Source organism: Halichoerus grypus, chromosome 2, assembly GCF_964656455.1.
Source record: "Halichoerus grypus chromosome 2, mHalGry1.hap1.1, whole genome shotgun sequence".
NCBI lineage: Eukaryota > Metazoa > Chordata > Mammalia > Carnivora > Phocidae > Halichoerus > Halichoerus grypus.
In genome coordinates, this window is record NC_135713.1 from 83,440,173 (window position 1) to 83,464,786 (window position 24,614).

The 24,614-nt window shown below is 39.2% G+C and overlaps 1 protein-coding gene across 1 annotated transcript in view; it reads right to left on the bottom strand.

Annotated features, from left to right (window-relative positions):
- Positions 1 to 24,614, bottom strand: part of ADGRV1 (adhesion G protein-coupled receptor V1) — a 506,902-nt gene that overhangs the window by 49,520 nt on the left and 432,768 nt on the right. Inside the window, exon 88 of the mRNA XM_078067071.1 lies at positions 13,664 to 13,785. Coding sequence (XP_077923197.1) covers positions 13,664 to 13,785 — 122 coding nt within the window. The remainder of the gene's footprint in view (positions 1 to 13,663; positions 13,786 to 24,614) is intronic.

Below are 24,614 nucleotides of genomic sequence, written 5' to 3' on the forward strand. Positions count from 1 at the left end.
GTCAGGGTTCTAAACTGACTGAATGATCAGCAATTAGAGCAACACTGCTAAACTGATCTCAGACACGTGCTATGAAGATCTGGAGCTCAGGGTTTCTGTTTGTGGGAAAATAATCTTCAACTAAATGCATATGCAATTATGGTGTCACATTAGGGACAGGAGAAAAGCAGCTAACGTCACTAAACACCTATTACATGCTAGAAACTTAAAATATATTTTGGTTGATTTCCACAGATGCTGTAGTATAAAGTACTATATAAAGTAAGTCATAGTACCCCCTTTTCAGAGAAATTAAAGAACTTGCCTAAAATCTCAAAACTAAGAATTTGTATTCCAAAGTATTTTAAACTATTTCATGTAATTTCTCAAGCTGAAGAGAATGCTACTTAAAACATGTGCAGAGGAAAACAGTGACAGAGAATTGATTTATTCGGAAGGATAAAGAGAGAACTTCCTGGATCCATCTATCTAAAAACATCTTTTTTTTTTTTTTTTAAAGATTTCATTTATTTATTTGACAGAGAGAGATAGCGAGAGAGGGAACACAAGCAGGGGGAGTGGGAGAGGGAGAAGCAGGCTTCCCGCTGAGCAGGGAGCCCGATGCGGGGCTCGATCCCAGGACTCTGGGATCATGACCTGAGCCGAAGGCAGACTCTTAATGACTGAGCCACCTAGGAGCCCTAAAAACATCTTTTTAAAAACTTCTATTTATATTTGAATTCATGCCATTTAAAACTTTTTTCGTTAGGATTTTAGTCGGCCTTTTTTAAATCTACATTTTGAGAAGGTAGACCTATTTCCTAGAGCAGTAACCTTTTGGAACATGCAAACTTTAGTTGCTCTTTGGTGTGGATTATCTGTTTTCCTCATTGGTTTATTTCAGTTTTGTGAAATAGGTATGAAGATCTTACTTGTTGTGTGTGTGTGTGTGTGTGTGTGTGTGTGAGAGAGAGAGAGAGAGAGAGAGAGAGAGAGAGAGATACAAGACATAAAGTGCATCTCATCAGTTGACCTTAAGAAGTTCCAGGCACAGGGGTACCTGGCTGGCTCAGTTGGATGAGCATGTAACTCTTGATCTCAGGGTCCTGAAATCTAGCCACGTTGGATATAGAAATTACTAAAAACAAACAAACAAACAAAAAACAACTTAAAAACAGAAAGTTCCAGGCACAGACTTCCTCATCAATGTTCCCAGAGCACCAGCACGGTGCATATGTCTTAAGTTATCCACTCCATATCTGATGACTTGCAGTAGCTCTAAATATCTTCATTTATCAACATGCATTCAGATTGTGTTAAACATTTATTAGATATCTGTTGAAATAAATTTATTGAGACTTTTGCTCCTGGCTCTGATGGAATTTATATCAGATTAACCCTCACTGAGTGCAATTCTGCAAGCAGGAGACACACATAGACAATAAGAAAACAACACAAGCAGTACCAAAATAGCAGATGAAAGCCATCCAAACAGCCAGTACTTGAGGGGCCAAGATCCTGTACGGAAGCAAAACCCATCAAGCAGGGAGCACTATATTCACTGCCTTTTTTTTTTTTTTCTCTAAGGAATTTTCCAGTTCAAAGTGATGTGCCTTGAGGCAGAACAGAAAGTTGCAGCCTGGGAGTTGCAGCAATCTGACTAGGCTGGGGACACAAAAAAATAGGGTTCAAATCGACTAAGGCAACCAGGACTTGAGGGGCCAAGATTCTGAAGCAAAAGGGAACTATAAAGGTAACTGCCACTTCCAAAGCTGCCTATGTGTGGGTTGAAAGGCTAAGAAGCTACTCGAATACAGCTGCTCCGGAGTCTCAAAAGCTAAGCAGAGAATGCAGCAGTCTTACAGCAGTGGAGAATGAAGAAACAGAGTCCAAAGACTGCCCCAGAGGAGGACTTCCAGTTAACACAGGAGGTTTTCAGTTGGGTCACTTGGATCCCCCAAGCAAACTTTTGCTTTGCCTCAAGAGAGGGGGCAAACCATAAATAGACTGACCATCACAAAGCCTGAAAGCCAGGTTCTACTGTATCCAGGGGAATTTCCCCTGGAAAAGCTTTTGTTTGGCCCACCCGTTTGTTTTTTTCATTTACATGCTTTTAGGAGGGTCTGTACTTCCCAGTTCTGTCGTCCCCACCAAACCCTACAGTCTCACAGGAAGCTTACATGACCCACAAAGGTACCTGCTTGAACCTGAAGGCATTTGCTACACACTTAAAAGCAGATGAGTGACTACAGTGGATCCACTGTTGTAACATAAACGTTGTGATGGTAGACACAGGGGAGCTATGGCACCTGCATGAAGGGAATACCTAGGAGTGAGTGGATGAGATCATTCATGGGGAGAAGCAGTGGCTTAAGAGAGGATTTAAAGGCTAAGCTTACAAATCTCCTCTCTTTGGCCTCTCATTTGTCTTTATATAGTTCCTGAGATAACCATTTCTTCTTTGTCCATTTATTCTTTTACAGTATTTTGTATTTATAAAACATTATGTAGTTTACAAATTATATACATATATATATATTTTTTTTTTTGAGAGAGAGAGAGAGAGCACGAAAGCAGGGAGGGGCAGAGGAAGAGAGAGAGAGAGAGAGAGAATCTCAAGCTGCCTCCACGCTGGGCTGGATCTCAGGGCCTGGATATCAGCATCCTGAGATCTTGACCTGAGCTGAAGTCAAAAGTTGGAGACTTAACTGACTGAGTCACCTGGGCACTCCACAAATTATATTTTTATACATAGATTTTTACATAATCCTTGGGACAAAATTTAGGGCATTTTTGGATTTTACCTTCATTTGGAAAGTAGGTAACTAAAACTCAGAGGTGTCAAGTCATTTGGTAGAACACAGGTTTCGTGACACTTAACTGCATGCTCATTCCACTGCATCCAGAAGCTCAACATTGAATTTTACCATAAAATATACATACAAAATATATTTACAAAAAAATGTATTGTTCCCACCCCAATATTTCAGTAATATAAGAGATAAGAATAAAATTTTAGACCCTGGAAAAATTATGAATTAACACTAAGGCAAAGAATCCAGGGTGCCTGGGTGGCTCAGTCGGTTAAATGACTACCTTTGGCTCAGGTCATGATCCCAGGGTCCTGGAGTTGAGCCCCGCATAGAGCCCGCATGGGGCTCCCTGCTCAGCGGGGAGCCTACTTCTCCCTCGCTCTCTGCCTGCCACTCCCCCTGCTTGTGCTCTCTCTCTGTCCAATAAATAAAGTCTTAAAAACTGGCCCCAAATGTTAACTGTTTGCTTTGTTTTCCCAAAACTGTTTTAACAAAAGGAGGTATATGGCTTGTTTACTCTAATTCTTGTGCGATTGCTAGTTCAAGGACCAGAGTGTGCTAGATCTTTTCCCAGATAAGGTAAGGGCCCACAGAGTCCAGGAAGGCATGCTACATGGTTGAAATGCAAAAAAAAAAAAAAGAAGAAGAAGAAAAAAATTGTGGTCATGGAGGGCACAGAGAAAACTCTGAGATGGAAGCACTGGGGCAGGAGAAATGGAGGCACCTATTGCGTGGCAAGGATAAAGCCAGGTGTCAAAATGTAGGCTATGCAATCCCCTCCTTACAAAAACTGTATTCATGGAAGACATCCCCTGGCTGATCAGACCCCGACACTTTTATTTACAGAATCTAGTACAAACAAAAGTAAAAATCCTGCGGTCTGTCCAAAGAGCCCTGCCTGGTCAATCAACGGGGTAAGGAGGAGGCGATGTTAGACAGTCACTCACTGTCAATGGAGTCAGGAAGTTTACTACAGGGAAACACAAAGCTGTTGCACAAGCCCAGATGTTACTGAACATTAGACAGTGGCGTGACCTAATCAAGACAATTTAAATACACCTCCTTGTCTTAGCTTCTGTATATTTATTTGTAAAGTTATAGAAATGTTCTGGGATGTTTTGAAGAGCACACCAGGCATTCATTAGTCTCTGCATCTCACGCTACAAAATGAGTGTAGCCATTTTTTTTTTTTTTTCCTCACTGAACTTGACATGGCTCTGGGACAAATCAATGAGAGTCCCAACCTCCCCTGGCTTCATCATGTTTATTCCAGGGTTTTCTGGGAAGATTGCTTTTCCACTCTTCATGAATAGTTCATGTGCTTGTCTCCAGTGGAAACAAAGTGACATTTCTTATTACTGTTGGCTGTTGGAAAGCAATTGCAAAGGGAGTGCCTTGAAACAATTAGTCCTCTGTAACTGATTATTTAACAATGTGTATTTCCCAAGAGCTGTTTATCCTCAAAAGGAAGTAGCCAAGACTAAATATGTACTGTATCTAAGCAGACACCTGCACTGAACCCCTCTGGATGCTAAATAGGAATTCTCACAGAAAAACATTAAAGGAGGATTATTAATTTTCTATTGCAATTGCAATGAACTTTGTATGTTTTTGTGAGCAAAGAAACATGTCCCATTTCTTATGGTAACTCAAGAACTATTTTCATTTGGGAAAATTTCTGCATTAAAGAAGGCTGTAGTTTCAGGACGCCTGGGTGGCTCAGTTGGTTAAGTGTCTGACTTTGGCTCAGGTCATGATCTTAGGGTTTTGGGATTGAGCCCGCATGGAGCTCAGCATTGGACTCTACGCTCAGCATGGAGTCTGCTTGTCCCTCTCGTTCTCTCTCTGCCCCTCCCTCCACTCATACTCTCCCTCTCAGATAAATAAATCAAATCTTTTAAAAAAGGCTTTAGTTTTAAAACTGAAATTCAACATATAAAACAAGAGATATATGGAAAGCAAGGAAGGAAGAAAGGAAAGAAGTAAGAAAGAAGGAAAGAGGGAGGGAATGAAAGAGGGGGAAGAAAAGAAACACTATTTTTCTGTATTAAAAGATGTGTTATGTGTTCAAAGCACTCTAGTGGCCACCAAAAAACAATAAAAATGTAGAAGAAACTGTTTCCACCTTTGAGTTACTTACTTCCCAGCCACTTAGCTGTTTGAAGACATGCGGCTAGGAATAAAAATGATTCTAACCAGCTGATCTTAAATTTGAACACAGGCTATATATTTTTAGCTACAGATTCCATGTTGTGACTCCCTTCTGTGAACCAGCAAGTGGTTCAAAAACTGCCAGGAAACATCTCAGGAACATCTCGAGACCAGATGCTTGTATAAACGAACATGTAAAAGCCAGTTACAGAGAGACAGTCAAACAGGACTCCGAACAATGTGGTCTCATAACTCACATACTGAGAAGTGTCATATCTCAATACTATGTAAAGTTCTGCTCCCTTGCCAGCTTACGCATTCCAAGAATGCATTTCAGTTTTTGGAAAGGTTCTTCTATGTATGTGAATCTTCTCCAAAAACTTGTTTTCCAGCATCTTTAAGAAGCTCATTCCTGATATTGCTGGCTACCCTTATTATCCTATATGGGATTCCCTACACATGTGAAAAAATTGTTAGTCAATGAGAAAGCCCTAGAAGAAAATCTGCAATAAATGCTGTATTTAAGTCTGAATCTGACTCGTTCAGGTTAAAAATGGAAAATACTTTAGAACGTAATTAAGCTATGCGTGATATGCAAAATGTTTAATGAGTGTGGCACAGACATTGACCAATTAGAATGGCTGTAGGTCTAGAGCTGGAGTTAGGTTCCTGGAGGCTCCCTGTCTGGCCAAGCATTAGTCTTTCAGCTGCTGGAAGTCTGGGGATGCTCCTAGCTTACGTGGCTAGAAGCTGGACACATGCACAGAGTTAAAACACTAGCTGTTTCAATACTTTTACAACTGATAGGGTTGGAGCAGTGCCTATCGGCTGATAATCAAGCCTGGTGATTACTCCCATTATTGTTACACAGTTAGGATATACCTTGGACTGAACAGTCTAAGAAAGCTGTGAGGTATAAATTAGCACAAATCTTAGAAATAACAAACTCAGGGCGCCTGGGTGGCTCAGTCATTAAGCGTCTGCCTTCGGCTCAGGTCATGATCCCAGGATCCTGGGATCGAGCCCCACATCAGGCTCCCTGCTCAGCAGGAGGCCTGCTTCTCCCTCACCCACTCCCCCTGCTTGTGTTCCCTCTCTCGCTGTGTCTCTCTCTGTCAAATAAATAAATAAAAATCTTTAAAAAAAAAAAAAAGAAATAACAAACTCAATTCACTTTTTAAAAAATAAAGGATATTGGATTAATGGATCAGGGAATTAGAAAAATATTAAACATATTAAGTGTGATTCCTTATGAATTTCTTGTAGAATATACAGAGATATTTGGTTAGATAATAGATACCAAGGATATTGATAATAAACTGAGGCTACACAGATGAAGTATCCCAGTGTTTTGACAACAGCGGTCTTTGGCCTTGCCCAAACTTACATGAATGAACAAGAAAATTTAGAAAATATATATACTGGATGTCTGTTACATTAGCCTACCTACCACTGTTGCACCCCTTTTATTGATAAAAGCATCCTTTCCTCCGACGGGAATTCCACTCTATGTGGTTTTTGTGAGCTCAGTCAGATCAATTCAACTCCTTCTACCAATGGAGTCTGTTCACGACCCAGGCCTGGCCAGAGTAACTGTCACCATATGACCAGTTTCTGCATTGTCTGTGATCCAACGTGAGGGTAATTTAAGTCCTACGTAGGATTTTCCTATTGGGGAATAAGCTCCTTCAGTGCTAGGGCTAGAAACCTGGTAGGAGGTAAGTCTTGCACTGGTGGTGGCCACCATGGTCAATAAGATTATTAAAGCAATAAAAATAGCAAACACATTTAGAAAGATAATTTTTCTAATCTCACTTTGTATTTGTATCCATCAAGCATTACAAAGTACTATGTATACATTTTCTTAAATGCTTGGTAGCTCAAATTTGAAACTTCAGAGAGTGATAAGAAATTCCTGATAATATTTCAAGTGATTAGGATTCTCTTTTTTAAAGTAAAAATAAATTACTGGGACTAAATATAAAAAACAGCTTTTGCATAGTGAAGGAAACCATCAACAAAACAAAACAAAAAAACAATCTACTGAATGGGAGAAGATACTTGCAAATGATATATCAAATAAGGGGTTAATATCCAAAATATATAAAGAACTTATACAACTCAACACCCCCCCCAAAAAAACACAATCTGATTAAAAAATGGGCAGAGCAAGATGTCCTTCAACAGACGAATGGATAAAAAAGATGTGGTTCATATATACAATGGAATATTACTCAGCCATCAAAAAGGATGAATACCCACCATTTGCATCGACATGGATGGAACTGGAGGGGATTATGCTAAATGAAATAAGTCAAGCAGAGAAAGGCAATTATCATATGGTTTCACTCATATATGGAATGTAAGGAATAGTGCAGAGGAGCATAGGTGAAGGGAGGGAAAACTGAATGGGAAGAAATCAGAGAGGGAGACAAACCATGAGAGACTCTGGACTCTGGGAAACTGAGGGTTACAGAAGGGAGGGGGGTGGAGGGATAGGGTAATCGGGTGATGGGTATTAAGGAGGGCATGTGATGCGATGAGCACTGGGTGTTATACGCAACTAATGAATCATTGAACACTATATCAAAAACTAATGATGTACTGTATGTTGGCTAATTGAACTTAATTTAAAAAAATGGGCAGAGGACTTGAATAGATATTTTTTCAAAGAAGACATACAGATGACCAATAGACATATGAGAAGATATGTAACATCACTAATCATCAGGAAAATGCAAATCAAAACCATGGTAAGATATCACCTTATACCCATCAGAATGCCTGGAATCAAAAAGGCAAGAAGTAACAACTGTTGGAGAAGATGTGTGGAAAAAGGAACCATCATGCTGTTGGTGGGATGTAAATTGGTACAGACACTGTGGCAAACACTAAGGAGGTTCCTCAAAAAATTAAAAATAGAAATAACAGGGGCGCCTGGGTGGCTCAGTCATTAAGGGTCTGCCTTCGGCTCAGTTCATGATCCCAGGGTCCTGGGATCGAGTCCCACATCGGGCTCCCTGCTCGACGGGAGGCCTGCTTCTCCCTCTCCCACTCCCCTTGCTTATGTTCCTGTTCTCGCTATCTCTCTCTGTCAAATAAATAAATAAAATCTTTAAAAAAAAATAGAAATAACATATGACCCAATAAATCCACTTTGGGTATTTACCCAAAGAAAACAAAAACACTAATTTGAAAGATATATGCACCTCTATGTTTATTGCAGCGTTACTTACAATAGCCAAGACATGGAAGACCCACGTGCCCACTGATGGACAAATGGATAATGAAGGTGTAGTATCTATATACAGTGAAATATTTTGCAGGCTTAAAAAAGGATGAGATTATGCCATTTGTGACAACATGGATGGACCTAGACAGTATTATGCAAAGTGAAATAAGGCAGATTATGAAAGACAAATGCCATATGATTTCACTTAAATGTGGAATCTAAAAAAACAAATGAATAAACAAACAAAAAGCAGAATCAGACCTATGAATAGAGAGAACAAATTGATGTTTGCCAGAGGGGAGAGGGGCAGGAGGATGGGCAAAATGGGTTAAAGGGAGTGGGAGATACAGGCTTCCAGTTACAGAATGAAGAAGGCACAGCATAGAGAACACAGTCAGTGATACTGTAATAGCATTGTATGGTGATAAGAGCTGCACTTGTGAGCACAGCATGATGTATAGAGATGGCGAATCACTATGGTGCACACCTGAAACTAACGTAACGTTGTGTGTCCACTATACTCAAGTAAAAAAACAAAACAAAACACATTTAAAAAAGATTCCCTTTTTGGGGTACCTGGCTGGCTTAATTACTAAAATATATGACTCTTGAACTCAGGTCATGAGTTTGAGCCTCACATTGTGGGTAGAGTTTACTTGAAAAAAAAAAAGGATTCCCTTTTAAAAATTGCATTAAATAATAAATATTTAAAAATTCAGAATATTATAAAAAGATACCTTTTATCTATTAGTCTTTGAGCATGTATCACATATTAATAATCTGGGTGAAAAAAAGAGACAGTAATCTCCTCTGGGTAAAATACAGTAGCCAAGCATAAGATGTATACTTTTGTGGTTGCAGATATTGATAAAAGCCAGTTAAAAAAATACAAAGGCCAGTTAAAAAAAAAAAAAAGATAATAACCATTTAGGCTTCATGGAACATACTTGGAAGATCTTACTACTATATAGTCATATTCTATGAAAATGTCCTAGTTGAAGACATGAGGCAGTTTATAAACCAAATGAACCCCAATAAATGCTAGTGAAATCATATTTTTAAGTGTTTCTTGACAGGCATTCTTTTTAAGAATGATTCACTGAGCACTGGTACCAGGAATGTACTAATGTGCCAGAGTGATACAGAAATTCATCACCTCAATAGTGCCACATAGATAGAATGAAGCTCATTATATATGGGTTTGAAACGTTTTTAGTTTTTATACTTAGCTTTAAGTTCCTCTAAGAAACAGACCAGAACGACTTCTTTTATATCTCCCCATGAAATATCGTTGAATGCCCAACAGTTCTCCCTCTCTCTTTTTTTAAGATTTTATTTGTCAGAGAGAGAAAGAGAGAGAGCACAGCAGGGGGAGTGGTAGGCAGAGGGAGAAGCAGGATCCCGCTGAGCAGGGAGCCTAATGCAGGACTCAATCCCAGGACCCTGGAATCATGACCTGAGCTAAAGGCAGACGCTTAACCGACTGAGTCACCCAGGTGTACCGCAACAGTTCTCTTTTACTAATAAATCTCCATAAGAGCTCAACAGACTTTTTCGTGTGTACGTGGTTGGATAGGTTACACTGGCTACCATTTTAACCTTAAGGTTTACATTTCTTTAATTGCTGCTGAGAGGTTCAGTCACTGATTTCAAGTGTCTAATCTCCACTGAATCCCACGGGTTTCTCTCTAAGCAGTCCGTTTCTTGACCATCTTCCAACCTACCATAGTTTGCTATTTACTTTCTGCCTAGAAACTGCTGCATACCTTTTACCGTTTTTAGCTCAAGCTTTCAACCCGTTTTTCTCAGCAAATGTCCTTGCTTCCTGAATTTCAGAGAAAAGAGAGGGCATTAGATACAAATTCCAATTTTCCACACTTCCAGCTTTAAAATGGTTTTTCCATGTTTACCTTTTCTTCCCTCCTTCCCTAGCCTCAGAGAGAGAAACCTCTCTCCTCACCCTCTATCACTTCTGTTCTTCCTGCCCTGTCTGTGATCTGGCCACAGCAGAGTCTTTCCTCCACTTGTCAGTTTCTCCTTCTTTGTTGGTTCTTTTCACAAGTAAAGAAAACAAAACAAAACAAAATCTCCTTTGAACCAACCAGTCAAATGTCCTTCCTAAGCTATTCCTTTCTCTCTATTCTCCATTAAATTCTTGAATAAAAATAACTATTCCTTACACGTGTGAAGTACTGTACAATTGCTTTATATTTGTTATGCCACTTAATTAAATCACACCATAATCCTAAGTGGTATTTATTCCCATTTTGCAGATGAAGTAGAAAGTAGAAAAAAATTTGTATTCATGACTCAGCTGAAGTCAACCAGATAAGATGGGTTGGTGGAGTTAGGATCATGCTGTACTACACAAGTGGTTCTCAAACTGTGGTCCCTAGACCGGCTGAATCAGCATCATCCGGGCACTTGTTAGAAAAGCAAACTCTCAGGTCTGCCCAGATCTACTGTATCAGAAAGTCTGTGTTTCAGTCCACGTGACTCTGATGCAAACCACAGATGGGGAGCACTGTACTAAACCACACTGCCCTCAGCTCTCATGCTATTTACCTTTGCTACCCTTGACAGAGTTAGTATTGTTTCTTTTTCTTTCTTTTCTACCAGCAACTCCAAACTGTTCTAAACTGGTTCCCTTTCATTAATAATCTTTCACTAGCCCTCTCCCAATACCTAGTTACTAAAATACTGGTAGCCTTTTCTTTTCTTTTTAAGATTTTATTTATTTATTTGACAGAGAGAGAGACAGCGAGAGAGGGAACACAAGCAGGGCGAGAGGGATAGAGAGAAGCAGGCTTCCCGCGGAGCAGGGAGCCCAATGTGGGGCTCAATCCCAGGACCCCGGAATCATGACCTGAGCCGAAGGCAGATGCTTAACCAACTGAGCCACCCAGGCACCCCTAAAATATTGGTAGCTTTACTAATGTCTCCCACATCTTACCAACTCACTGACCTTACTGCATTATTTCCTAGAACCCTGTGCTGAATGTGATCTTCATGTTGACTAAAGGTGTGAGTGCCCAGCCATTTGCCTGAGCCAAGCATTTGTTTGTTGTTTTTTTCTTTTCTTTTTCTTTCTTTCTTTCTTTCTTTCTTTCTTTCTTTCTTTCTTTCTTTCTTTCTTTCTTTCTTTCTTTCTTTCTGATTTTATTTATTTATTTGAGAAAGAGAGAGGGAGGGGGAGGGAGAGTGCGTGAGCAGGGGTGGAACAGAGCGGGGGGAAAACCAGGGGGAAGAATCTCAAGCGGACTCTGGGTTCAGCATAAAGCCCAATCCCATGACTCTGAGATCCTGACCTGAGCCGAAATCAAGAGCCCCGGACGTGTAACCGACTGAGCCACCCAGGCACCCTGAGCCAGGCATTTCTAAATGATGTTGTTCTTTCATACTCCCATTCCTACATTTTATTGGCTAACCAAATTTCATTCGTAGTTACCTTTACAATTCTCAAACCTGTCACCTACTCTCTATTCCCAGGTATGCTGCCAGAGCATTATAGGCTGGAATATGATAGTAGCCCACCTAACTGGAGCTGTTCCACATTTCAGAACCCTCCTGTTTCCAGTTATCCTTCTAAAAAGTAGTACAAGCATGTCATTCCTAATCAAAATTTAAAAAATTTAAAAACTCACAAAATATAAAAAACAAATCAGAACAAAACAAACAAAAACTCCAACTTTGATGGCTTCCCACTGCTTAAAAGCTGAAGTTTAACAGCCCATCCCAAGCATGGTAGCATGGCATGGAGGCCAACCTACCCTTGCCTGCCTCTGCTCCCAGCGTTACCTTCCTAACTGCAAAGCTTTTCCTCTTCCCACCCCCACCCCGGCTCTTGGCTGAATCTCGGCAAGATGGATCACTTTTCCTCTGCACTGTCCTGGCTAACACTGTTTCTCTGCCTGAAATACCCATCTCTAACCTTACACTCTTCACTTAGTTAATCTACATTAAAGGTGTCACAAACTCACAGGCGGGTGAAATGAATGAATGAAGTCTACCACGTGTAATAAGGTCCCATGCCCCATCTAAAGGGGCAGCACCTACTTAGGACTGGAGAATTGCTGCCAAGCAGGTACTGCCATTAAAGAAAAGCCAGAAGTTCAAATTTTTACGTGGAATTTCTCAATTTACAAAGTTTGCAGCAAATTAAACCATTTAAAACACTGTTCTGTGTACTCTCGTATATCCACTAAATAAAATACATCTGCAGGCTGTCAGTGTGGACCTTGGTGCTAGTTCCACTAGGCCCTGGGGATTCAAAGGTGACCAGACAGGGCCTCTGACCTGAATGGCTCACTTCTGGGGCTCATCTCAAATGCCAGCACAGGCAGGAGTAAACAGGCCCTTCACTCAGCTCTTACAACATTTTGTTTGCATGGCACCTGCCACAGTGTACTCTCACCAGTGATTGTTTACTCTCTTGAATCATCACATTCTCCAGGAGCAGGCCTGTCACCTTCATCCCGGTACTGGTAACACTAACACAATGTGCTAGCAGTAGGCACTTGATTCTCACTATGGCTATAAAGAGATGTCTAAGTATCTACTTGTATCAACTTGATGCCAAACTTTCAAGTTACTTTGTATTTTTGCTCTTCCTAAATCCGTATTATGATTTGATTAGGCACCCTGCTGGAAGATAAGGTGTCACTAAATAAATCATCTCCTTAAAATTAAACCGAAATATGCTTTGAGTCTTGTTTTAGTTGTATGCTATCATCCTAATAGGTTTTTCTACACATGTTCCTTGCATGATGGTGGTCAAAGTAAAGACTGTTTAGAGATATCTTTGGTAAATTCAAGAAATTATTTTGGTCCAGGACAGACCTTTTCACTTTAGAAAATAAGGCAAATGAGTTCATTTGTTCCATTTGTTAATTTCAGGGTGCAACTTTTTCCATTTTAACAAAAGCACTAAAAAAGTCAGCTTTAATTTTTGCTACAGTTATATAATTTCTAGTTATGCTATCCAAGCACGCTCACAAAACTAATTTAAGCTGGGCATTGCCAGACTTAGAGGATGTCAATCATTTTTTAGTGAACCAAAACACTCTCATTTTACTAAGCACCAGACTTAAGAGTGGACTGCTTGAACACTGGTATCTATTTCATTCCTCAATTGATCTAACATCTAGATACAGCCACTGTCCAAATATGTGCATATGTTCATGGCTTCCATCTGCAAAATTTATAAACATCAATCCTGCTGGAAGAGAAGTATGTTTTTGTAGTTACTTAGATTTCTCTAAATAAAGGAGGGTAAATATTTTATGTCTTCCCTATCTGTATAATCAGCAAGTTAGAAGCCCAACCATATTTCAGTTATTAAAGATTTAGCCCCCCATCATTTTATTCTACAACTCTGTATGATGTTGTGTTTAAGAATTCATCTATGAGTTGACACTTGATTCCTTGACGTTGAAACTCCATGCCCTGTGTTCACTGTGTGCCATCAATAACGAAATTGTAAACTTACCTGCAGACTGTTGAAAATGACAAAGAGGACCAACATCCAGAAGTGTCTGTAAGCCATGTGCAGGCCTCCCCAAAGCCATGTCACAGAAATCAGGCCAAAGAGATATAAAACCAATGGAATTTCTAGAAATAAAAAAAAATTTTTTGAGCTTTGGTATACTGCATAGTCACGCATACACACAGATGCATATCAGCTCTTTTCTTGTGATACTCTGTATGCCGAAGTACCCATTTTGAAAGAACAACCTTGGAAATCCCATTCTTATGCCAGAGAAGAGAAGGCACATTGCTGAGTCTACATTCTTTCTGTTTTGCTGGTAGGCAAGGGGGTGGGGAAGAATGAGAACTGTTCCTCTCCTAGACTACCACCTGCTGGACTGTTCAGGAAGTGCCATGAACTACAGAGATGCAATAACATTTCAACCCCAGGTAAATAATCCCCTTGAAGAGCTCTCCACCAGAAAACAGCAGGCAGTGGTGTGCTCCCGAAATTAGTGTAGTCTAACCTGACATTTTATTTATTTATTTATTTTAAAGATTTTATTTATTTACTTGACGGAGAGAGAGAGTGCACACGCGAGCACAAGTAGGCAGAGTGGCAGGCAGAAGGAGAGGGAGAAGCAGGCTCCCTGCTGAGCAGAAAGCCCGATGAGGGGCTCGATCACAGGACCCAGGGATCATGACCAGAGCTGAAGGTAGACGCTTAACGACTGAGCCACCCAGGTGCCCCTAACCCGACATTTTAAAACAGAAATGCTACAAATACTAGTTTGCGTATCATAGAAAAGGATATACTCATCTCCTTTTTTCTAACAGAAAAGACACCAAACTTTATAGCTAACATCAGAGCAAAGATGAAGTGATGGGTTTGCTATTGTCAAAATGAAGTTTACTCTATCCTTGTTTCTCATGTAATTTATTTCAGTAGTTTTCAGGACAGATTTCTTCAGGGCCCAGGACTTCATTACCCTTTTCATTTGTCTTTGATACGTGCATTATAGAATAATAAACTTAAAAAGGGGATTTTAACATTGAAATGACAAGCTATATAAGATTTGGAAAGTGAATCAGATCATAGCAGCTGCAAATAAGCACATTTCAAGCTGTTGAAAGACATCAGGATGGACCACACCACTGACAACTCTTAGGACAGACCTCAAGCTCCATATATACCCACCATCATCACTTACTGCCTGGAATCTACGTGCACTCTGGAAATCGGAAGAATTAAATAATCCAACTTCAGCAATTTAAAAATTTTATTTTGAAACATTCTTGAACTTACAGAAGAGCTACCAGTACAGTCTGACAACAAAGGTTTTTTTTCTTACTGAACCACTTAAAAGTTTCCAACTGAATCCTGCATCACCCTCTGAATGCTATGTTTTTAAATATATTTTTAAAGTAAGATTTTTAAGTTTATTATTTTTTTCTTAATCTCTACACCCAATATGGGGCTTGAACCCAGATCAAGAGTTGCATGCTTTTCTGACTGAGTCAGCCAGGTGCCCCCATACTTTACTTCCTTTTTGTTTGATTTTTCCTATCCAAATACTTAAAAAAAAAAAAAAAATTATTTATTTATTTGAGAGAGGAAGGGAGAGAGAGAGAAACTCAAGCGGACTCGGCACTGAGCCTGGAGCCCAACGTGGAGCTCCATCTCATGACCCTGAGATCGTGACTGATGTCAAAACCAAGGGTCAGGTGCTTAACTGACTGAGCCACCCAAGCGCCCCTCCTCTCCGAATACACTACTGTATATTTTCTATAAAGATATTCTCCTACATAAACACCATGGGACCATCAAATCAGGAAATTAATGCTGATCTATTACTGCCATCCTCAGATCCCATTCAAGATTTGTCCATTGTTCCCATTATCCCCTTTGTAGCAGAAAGGTCCGGTTGACATGCTTCTGCAATCTCCTTTAATCCCCAACACCACATCTGTGTGGACTTGGCTTTCAAGACTGACACTTTTGAAGATTACCAGCCAGTTTTTCCTGTAGAGTGTCCTTAAATTTGAGTTCATCTGATGTTTTCCTGTGATTCAGATTATAAAGTCTGGCAGAAATCACAGAAGGGAGGCTGGGCTCTTTTTATAGCATTCTGTTGGGTAGCACAAAAATTCAATTTGTCCCATTACTTGGGCTGCTCATTCAGGTCACTTGATTAAGGTAGTGGCTGCATATGTTCTCCACCGTGAAGTTAGTCTGTTTTCCTTTGTGATTACTAAGTATTTGTGTGGGATGACCTTGAAACTGGATAAACACCCTTTCCCTTATCGAATGTTTAATTTACTCATTTATTTATTTTTAAAATATGGACTCATAGATTCTCAATTTATTTAATGGGTTATTGTCCATTATTTTCATGTTGATGCCCCAAATTATCCTAAATTTTGCAAGATGGCTTCTGTGCCTTTTGTTATGTCCTCATCATTCTGTAAGCACTTCCTTGGTTTTTGGCCCAACAAGATGTTTTAAACTCATCTTGTACTTTCCCTGATCCAGTTCTGGTTTGGGGGGGGAGGGGGAAATGGCACTTAAAAACAAAGACTGGGTACTAGGTATGCTCACGATTATTGGGGTGTTTCTACCCCTAAGCCCTCTCAGTAGACAGAGCTAGAGAATATATGGAGGTACACATATGAACACACACACACATTTACATCTGGATCACTGGATCTGTCTCTATATAATGAACATCATTAGGGCACACCAATACTTCTAATTTCAATCGAACACCACAGAGTTAATTCTAATTTTCTTCCTTTTAATTTTTGTAAATCTCTTCTCTGTTGTTAAGAAATCTATTTCTCATTGTTCTTAATATATTTAGCTATTTGATCAACTGCCCTGTTTGATTGTAACCAGTCTTCCGATGCTGTCATCCCTTCCCTTGCACACGTGGGTTCTGACACCTCATGTGGGGCTGTACCCCACCCCTCACACAAATGCCCCCCTCACAACGAACAGGGCTCCCATACTCCATACTTCAACACCTTTCTCTGGATGGTAACTGTGAGTACGGTGTTAGGATGAGATTCTTGGGCAAGGGAAGAGAAAGGAAAAACACTAGAAGAGAAAGGAAGGAAAGGGAATGGGGGAGGGGAGAAGGAATAGGGAACCTGAGCAGTCCTTTTTTTGAGGAGAAAGGCACTATGCTGGTATCTTCCCAAATAGACCCTTCATAAGAAATATAAAATTGTCTGAGTTATTATTATAACTTCACAGAGAAAATAAGAATAATATAAAACATAGTTTGGGGTGCCTGGGTGGCTCAGTCGGTTAAGTGTCTCAGGTCACGATCCCAGGGTCCTGGGATGGAGCCCTGCATCTGGCTCCCTGCTCCACGGGGAACCTGCTTCTCCCTCTCCCTCTGCCTGCCGCTCCCCCTGCCTGTGCTTGCTCTCCTTCTCTCTCTGTCAAATAAATAAATAAAATCTTAAAAAAAAAAAGACACAGTTTATACAGATGAATAATTCCTTTGTCATTAATGCCTTACAGCAGGCCAGGAGAAAATGTATTAAGATTTATTTAAATTTTATAAAAATTTATTTTTGTTTAATGAAATCATACAATTTGATAAAGGGCCAGGGGCTCATTTTTAGTTATGACAAGATACCCTAATATTTAGGAAACTTCCTATGCTATGCTCATTAAATTTTTTAAAGATTAGATATCAAGTCTGGCAATTGCATTCTTTGTTCCCACTGTGTAAGTACAAAATTCTATTTATGGCTCTGTGCAGAGTACAAAAGGACATGCGTATTTTGCATGAACAACTAGGAACCCAATTTTCAAAATTTGGCCTGCATGTTCCTCTAAAGTGCCTAGAGCCAAACAAGTGCTGTGTGCTGACAAAGCTCAGTGGGAGAGCCAAGAGAGCATACTGGGATTGACTAGAAACACCCATGGCCTAGGTTTCTCTGGAACTCTGCAGAAAAGTGTGGTAGCTTGGCACCCCAGACCAGAAACTCTGCAAGGAAGAAAGCCAGTCATAAATAACTCAGTGTACTGAATAATAGACCCAGGCTGGTTTTCCAGCAGTACAACGATGAGCAAACGATTTCAGATGGAAGAAACATATCCAGAGGCACATTCAGATTTTGTGGGCCTGAAGTTTATAAAACTTGCAGAGCCTTCTTTAAAAAATAAGAATTGCCAAAGCAAAAATAGGTATCGAATCCTGGAAGGGACCTATGCAAGGGAGGGGCCCTAAAACTTAAACTTCATCAGCCTTATGGCTAATCCATCTCTAAGCAGGTACCTTCATCCTCTTTGGGGTGTAGAGTAACTGACCGCAGAAGGGCTGTTGGGAGTGGGTGGTAGTGATGAAGGGGGAGGGGTGTGTTGTTGTTTAACAGCTGCTGTGAATTCCATTTGGCAAACTGAAAATTAATGCTGCACTTAATGAAAATCGTATCAGTTTCTTATTTCACAAGCTGATATTTCACATTTGGTGAACCACTAGTTTTTTGTTGTCTATGTAAGTCAATGCTTACGGAAGCAGGCATTTATAACTGGCAACATTAGAAACTTATATTTAGGGGTGAATTAGAAAACAGAATTTCAATGGTTCTAGGTACTTTCACCATAAACATCTTTGCTGCAAGCATTTTTGGGGCAAACGTTTTAGACACATAACTGACTGGCCATAAAGCGATTTTGCCATACAAAAATAAAAGAGATGCCTGGTTGATGGTTTGGTTCATTTCTCCATTGACACAGTACTCCCATTTTATACAAATCTTAGCCCTCAGAATGGTCTATACACTGGCAGAGTTTTGAACCCACATTTTCCACAGAACTTTGGAACATCTTTCAACGAACATGAGACAACATGCCAAGAACAATCAACAGTGTAGAAGGTTTTCATAATGCACTTCAAAGCTCAGTTACAAATATGCATCCTAGTATTTAGAAACTGATAACTCTGTTAATGAAGGAAGAAATTTTAGTGAAACAAGAAAAAGTGTGATGCTGAACTAGGAGATGAATCAACAAACAAACCAACAAAAGCATAATACTATGAATGAAAGACTTGGAAGACAAATGCTTAGGTGCAATTCACAAAATAAAACCAGTTATCTGTGCAGTGAATCTACACACATTTAAATGTATTCAAGGGCGCCTGGCTGGCCCAGTCAGCAGAGCATGCAGCTCCTGATGTAGAGGTCGTAAGTTCAAGCCCTACGTTGGGCATGGAGCCTACTTAAAAATAAATAAATAAATAAATAAATAAAATGTATCCAAATATTTTGTATTTCACAATAAAGTCTTTTTAATTTTGTCACTCATTTTTCATATTTCATTATGTTCTTTTTAATGAATTCCCTCTTTTATTTTTCATGACTTTCTCTCTTATGACCAAATTGCCTTTTGGCCTATTAGTTATGCGGTGAAAATGTTTGCAGTGAAAATGCTTGCTATTGTATATACCTGTGATGGAATATTACTCAGCCTCAAAAAGGAATGAAATTCTGACATGTGCTACAACATGGATGAATGCTGAAAACATTATGTTAGATAAAATGAGCCAGACACAAAAGGACAAATATTGTATGATTCCACTTTTATGAGGTGCCTCGAGTAGGCAAATGCATCTAGACAGAAAGTAGAAGAGAGGTCAGCAGGGGCTAGGAGAAATGGGGAATAGGAAGTTCTGTTTATTAGGCACAGAGTTTACGTTTGAGTTGATGAAAAACTTCTGGCAATGGACAGTGGTGATGGTTGCACAACGCTGTGAATGTACTTTTTGCCACTGGATTGTACACTTGAAAATGGTTAAAATGGTAAATTTTGTGTTACGTATATTTTACTACAATTTTTTTTTTTTTAAAGGCCATGCTAAAAAAGGCAGGCTTATGTTAAGATGAAGTTCTATGACAGGGAGAAAAAAAAAATCAAATCCTCAAAGTACTTAATTTAAGTACTTAAATAAGCAAGGGGTCATTAATGTGAAAAACAAAGTAGTCTGAAAAGGTTTTAGTAAAAGAAATTACTTGTGGAAAGGAAAAAAAAAATCAGCAAGTGGATGTGTCATTTAGTACTACTACCATTAAGAAAGTCTACTTACGGGCTTTTGTAGATTCCATTGAGGATACATAAAATCTCTTTATTTTTTAATGGAAAATATTATTTCAATGAATTTAATTGCCATTTTTAAAGAAAGTGTGGTGCTATATTATTTCTTCTCTTCGTAATTGCAGCCCTGGCTTTATTGCTAGGCACCAGTGACAACAATCATGGCTTTATTATGGAAATCACACCTCATTTACATGAGGCTGAAATTTATTCTGTGTTTACAATCTTCTAAAGTACTTGTTTTAATTTTACCTCACTGACCTTCTGATTCTAACAATTTGGATGTGCTACTAAAACAAACTCATCAATGTAAAACAAGGAACACAGCTGTGAAATAATGTGTAGATTTAAGATATTTATGGGCCTATTCCAACAACAGGAGTGCATTATTTTTAAATGAGAAAAAAAACGGTAATTGAAAAAAAGGTATCAAAAGGCCTTATTTCTAAATTATGGGCCTTTATTCCGAAATTAACAGATACTTGGAGGCAAAGAGGTTTCACGGATCTGACCCATTTCTTGGTAAGAACATATTAACCGTGTTCTTAAGCTTCCTTAAAAAGGGTTAACACTAACTCCGTGATGCATAGTCACCCACTAGTGTTCTTAGCGAATAAACCGAAAGTCATAGAAGAACACAACAGGACACAGATTTCACAGAACTGCCAAATCAGCATTAGGATACTATGGGTGGAAGAGATAATGAATCTACAAACATTTACAAATGTATCTGGAGGTAGGAGCCACAGGACTCAGAATAGTTTCCCTGTTCTCCAGATGGGTTTTAAGAGCTCTCAAATGTTTGTTGCAGCAAGCTAGATTTTGTACATCTCTGCTCTCCACTGTGTACCAGGTTCTTCAACTTATTTCGCCATCCTTACTAAATTCATAATCTCCACAGTCACTTTCTTTCAATGAGCACTTTAGGGACAATAATTTCCAAATGTGCACCTCCATTCTCTCCTGAGCTCTAGAACTCCAGGCCTGGAGGTCCCCAAAACATACCAGACTCAGTTCATCCAAAGCTGAATTTACTATCCTTCCTCTTAAACTCTCTTCCTTCCGAGTCCTACTAGTACCACCATTCCCATAGATTGACCCCATGCCTCCTTGCTGCACCACATGGGGAGAGAAACCATACACAGAAAGCAGTCGGCACAGAGCCTGGCACAAAGCACATGCTCAATAAGCTTTACCACTATCGTCCTCATTCTCATGACCATCATGACTTTAGTCAAGTTCGGGAAATAGTGCATGGCTATACATAGTGCCTTCTTGCATTTTGGAGAGCCCAACAATCACGTAATAAAAAAACATGTTGAACTTCTTTTGTACCTGAATTTCCCAAACCCATTTAGCTATAGGACCCTTCTGTTTACCTGACGGAGTCTGAAGATCACTCTTGGAGGAGGGTTGCTTTCAGACTGCAGACTGTAAATTCCACCACATCCAAACCATCACTGAAATCTTCCTGACCAGTGTATTTAAACTGGACCTCTCAGTGTCTTCTATCCGCCCCCACCTCCCTTCCTCCCCCACTTTTCTATTCTATTCTAACCCATCCCATCCCACTTAAAAATGCTGGCAATGAGTCTCCCCAATGCATTGTGACTCACAACTGTAAACTTCTACTCTGAAAGGTAATTTAAGTAGCCCAAAGGACCTCTGAGACATAAAGTGGGTACAGTAAACATCACCGATAGTAGAGGCCTACCGCTACCACCTTCTGGCATGGATTTACCCTGACCCTTACTGAGATATGAAGGAAGCAAGCCTAATTTGGAAGGATCTGCACAGGTGAAAACTCAGATCTGCAGGCAAGAGAAGAGAGCCACTCAATATTGGCCTAGAGTATATTTTCCAGGGGTAAAGAGGAGGAATGTGAGCAAATTTTCAGAGGAGTCTCAAGGTCTGCTGAGAACCTAAACAGCGGCACTCCGTCAACAGCTGACTTAGGGCTTTCCTGGATGCTAAAGGACAGTCCAGTGTCAGGCCTGCTTTGAGTGTGATTTATTGGGAATGAAAAAAAAAATAGTACAAGCCTAGAATTATGGTCTCGCCTCCAAAAGCTATATATAATTTTCAATTTGCAGACTATAATTTTGAATCTAAAGAGAATAATCAAGTTAGATGAGACATACCCACATGGACCTTGCACAAACTGTTATTAGAGTAATTCCATTTGAACCATGTACTTCAAAGTTGCTAGAAGTTGCTAGATAATATCCTACTGAGGGGAGTCAAATAGGTCTGTGATACTTAAGGAAAAGGTTAAATGCCTGTTTTCTTCTTGTGAGGAAAATGTGTTGGAACTATGGGAAGAATTATCATTTGGGTTCACAGCCAACATAGTAATTTTTAACACACTTCATAAATATTTCACAAAATGACATTATGACAAAAGTTTTTAGGAGATCTTAAACAAGCATGAGGCCAGCCAGCTAACAACTGAGGACTGGCTTTACCTAGTTTTCTAACTACATTACCAGTTACTCAGCCGTTAAAGAGTTCAAAACACTCATCTTCAGGCATGCTCAGGCACCTAACAGCAATTTCCAACACACTTAGCTTTTATAATACTATGAAAATATACAATGCATCTTTCAACCTACCTACATCTATATTTTGAATCTTACTATAGGCCTCATAATTTTTGGAAATTAGGTTACTATGTATTTGGCCATGAATAGCCAGTTATGTTTTATAGATGGTTTGATAGGACATCACATGGCAGTCATTAAGATTTAACAGGCTCAAATTCAACGCTGAAGTCTTGAGTCAATTCTGACACAATGTCTCATAAAAATTAATACTAAAGATGTGTTCAAGAAAATATTTTTACAGTGTGTTAAATATGTCAGTTCTAGAACTGTTTTCTGGTAGACCCTCAATCTGGATAAATGCCAGCTGACCTCACACTTATTTCCTTTAATTCGGTTCTCTGGCTATCATATTGCAAAACTGGAACACAACTTTAAAATTTTATTTTATTTTTATTTCTTTTGCCATGTCACTATTCCAAAAAGTCTACTTGAGTTAAATCCTTTGGATCTTCTCTTGTCAACGTGATTAATTGCATCTTTCCTCCCTATAGCTATAAGATTATCAGGGCACTGTCTGGTCTTAGAAATAATGTAATATATTTCACAAAAGCTTTGGGGATATTATTTACTCTGTTGTTAACGAGCTATAACTGTAAACCGAGAAAACTAACACCAAACCCACACACAGAGCTGTTTTTGGGAATACACAATAATAACAGACCATAAAGTGGTATGATATCTGTGTTGTACACAGGCTTATCATTGTTCATTTAAGCAATGGCACAGTACCCACAGGTGTGGCTGGGAGTTTTATTTATATGGAAGTAAACTAGTATCTTATTGCTCATTCTTACTAATCAGGCTTGGACCAAGCCCTTACAGAGAAAAAAAGAGGAACTATTGTGTTAAGAAAGAAAGGCAATTCCCAGATTAAATGCCATGTGTATCACTTACGAAGAAGGAGGCTGTCCAGAGGAACTATTATGTTAAGAAAGAAAGGCAATTCCCAGATTAAATGCCATGTGTATCATTTACGAAGAAGGAGGCTGTCTGAAAAAACAGTAACATCTACACTGACAATATTTATATATTAGTGATCAAAGTAATTTGATCGAAGTGATTTGAACCCAATGATATACCATTAAAATCTCTGTATATTTATCTGTCAATGTCGTATGTAGACCTTAAAATTTGTGAGATCTTAATTCCAGCTTTTTTTCTTTTTCTCCTCTTTCATCTGGAATTCAAATCGTTAATGGTTAGATTGGTTCACAGGTGTCTGATATTAGTAGTTAGATACTACCACTTAATTTTGTCCCAGGCTTAAAACTATATGTTTCCATTTCTTTTTCTAAGAGTGAGATCATTGGATAAAGAAGATGTGGGGTGTGCATATATACACACCCACATACATACACACAATGGAATATTACGTAGCCATAAAAAGGATGAGATCTTGCCATTTGCAATAACACAGATGGACCTAGAGGGTAGTATGCTAAGTGAAATAAGGCTGAGAAAGACATATGATTTAATTTATATGTGGAATCTAAAAAACAAATCCAATGAATAAGCATACAAACAAAAAGCAGAATCAGACCTATAGATACTGAGAACTGATGGTTGCCAGAGGGGACGGGGGTGGGAGGATGGGCAGAATAGGTGAAGGGAAGTGGGAGGTACAGGCTTTCAGTTATGGGATGAGTAAATCATGGGAATAAAAGGGACAGTGTAGAGAATATAGTCAATGATACTGTAATATTGTTGAATGGCAGCTATGCTTGTGGTGAGCATAGAAGGATGTATAGAGATGCCGAATCACTATGTTGTGCACCTGAAACTAATGTAACCTTGTGTGTCAACTATACTCAAATAAAAAATTAAAAAAAAATTAAATTTATCTTCCTCAGGGGAAAAAGAAGAGTGAGAGCATTGGAATTTTATTTAACTTTAGGTGCCACAGTTTTGGCATTAAGAGATCAGACTAATGAGCAGCCATATCGTTTTTTTAGGTCACTGTGCTTCCCAAGCCCCCAGAAGGAGCCATTTTTACTATTTGATTCCATCTTTTTAAAAAAATTTGTTTGATTCCATCTTTAATAGGCTAGACAGATCCTTCTACATTTTTTATTTGTTTCTATCCATTTTTTTTTAAACCAGGTGGATTTATCCTGTTACAGTGTTTGTGAAGCACATTTGTAAAAAACAATTTTTTCCCTGGTTGGTAAAGCAGCTTTAATATAACCACAGATTGAATGTTTATTTGCAAATACTTTGACATTAGGGAGGAAACTGATGAAGAGAGAAACCACCACACTTCT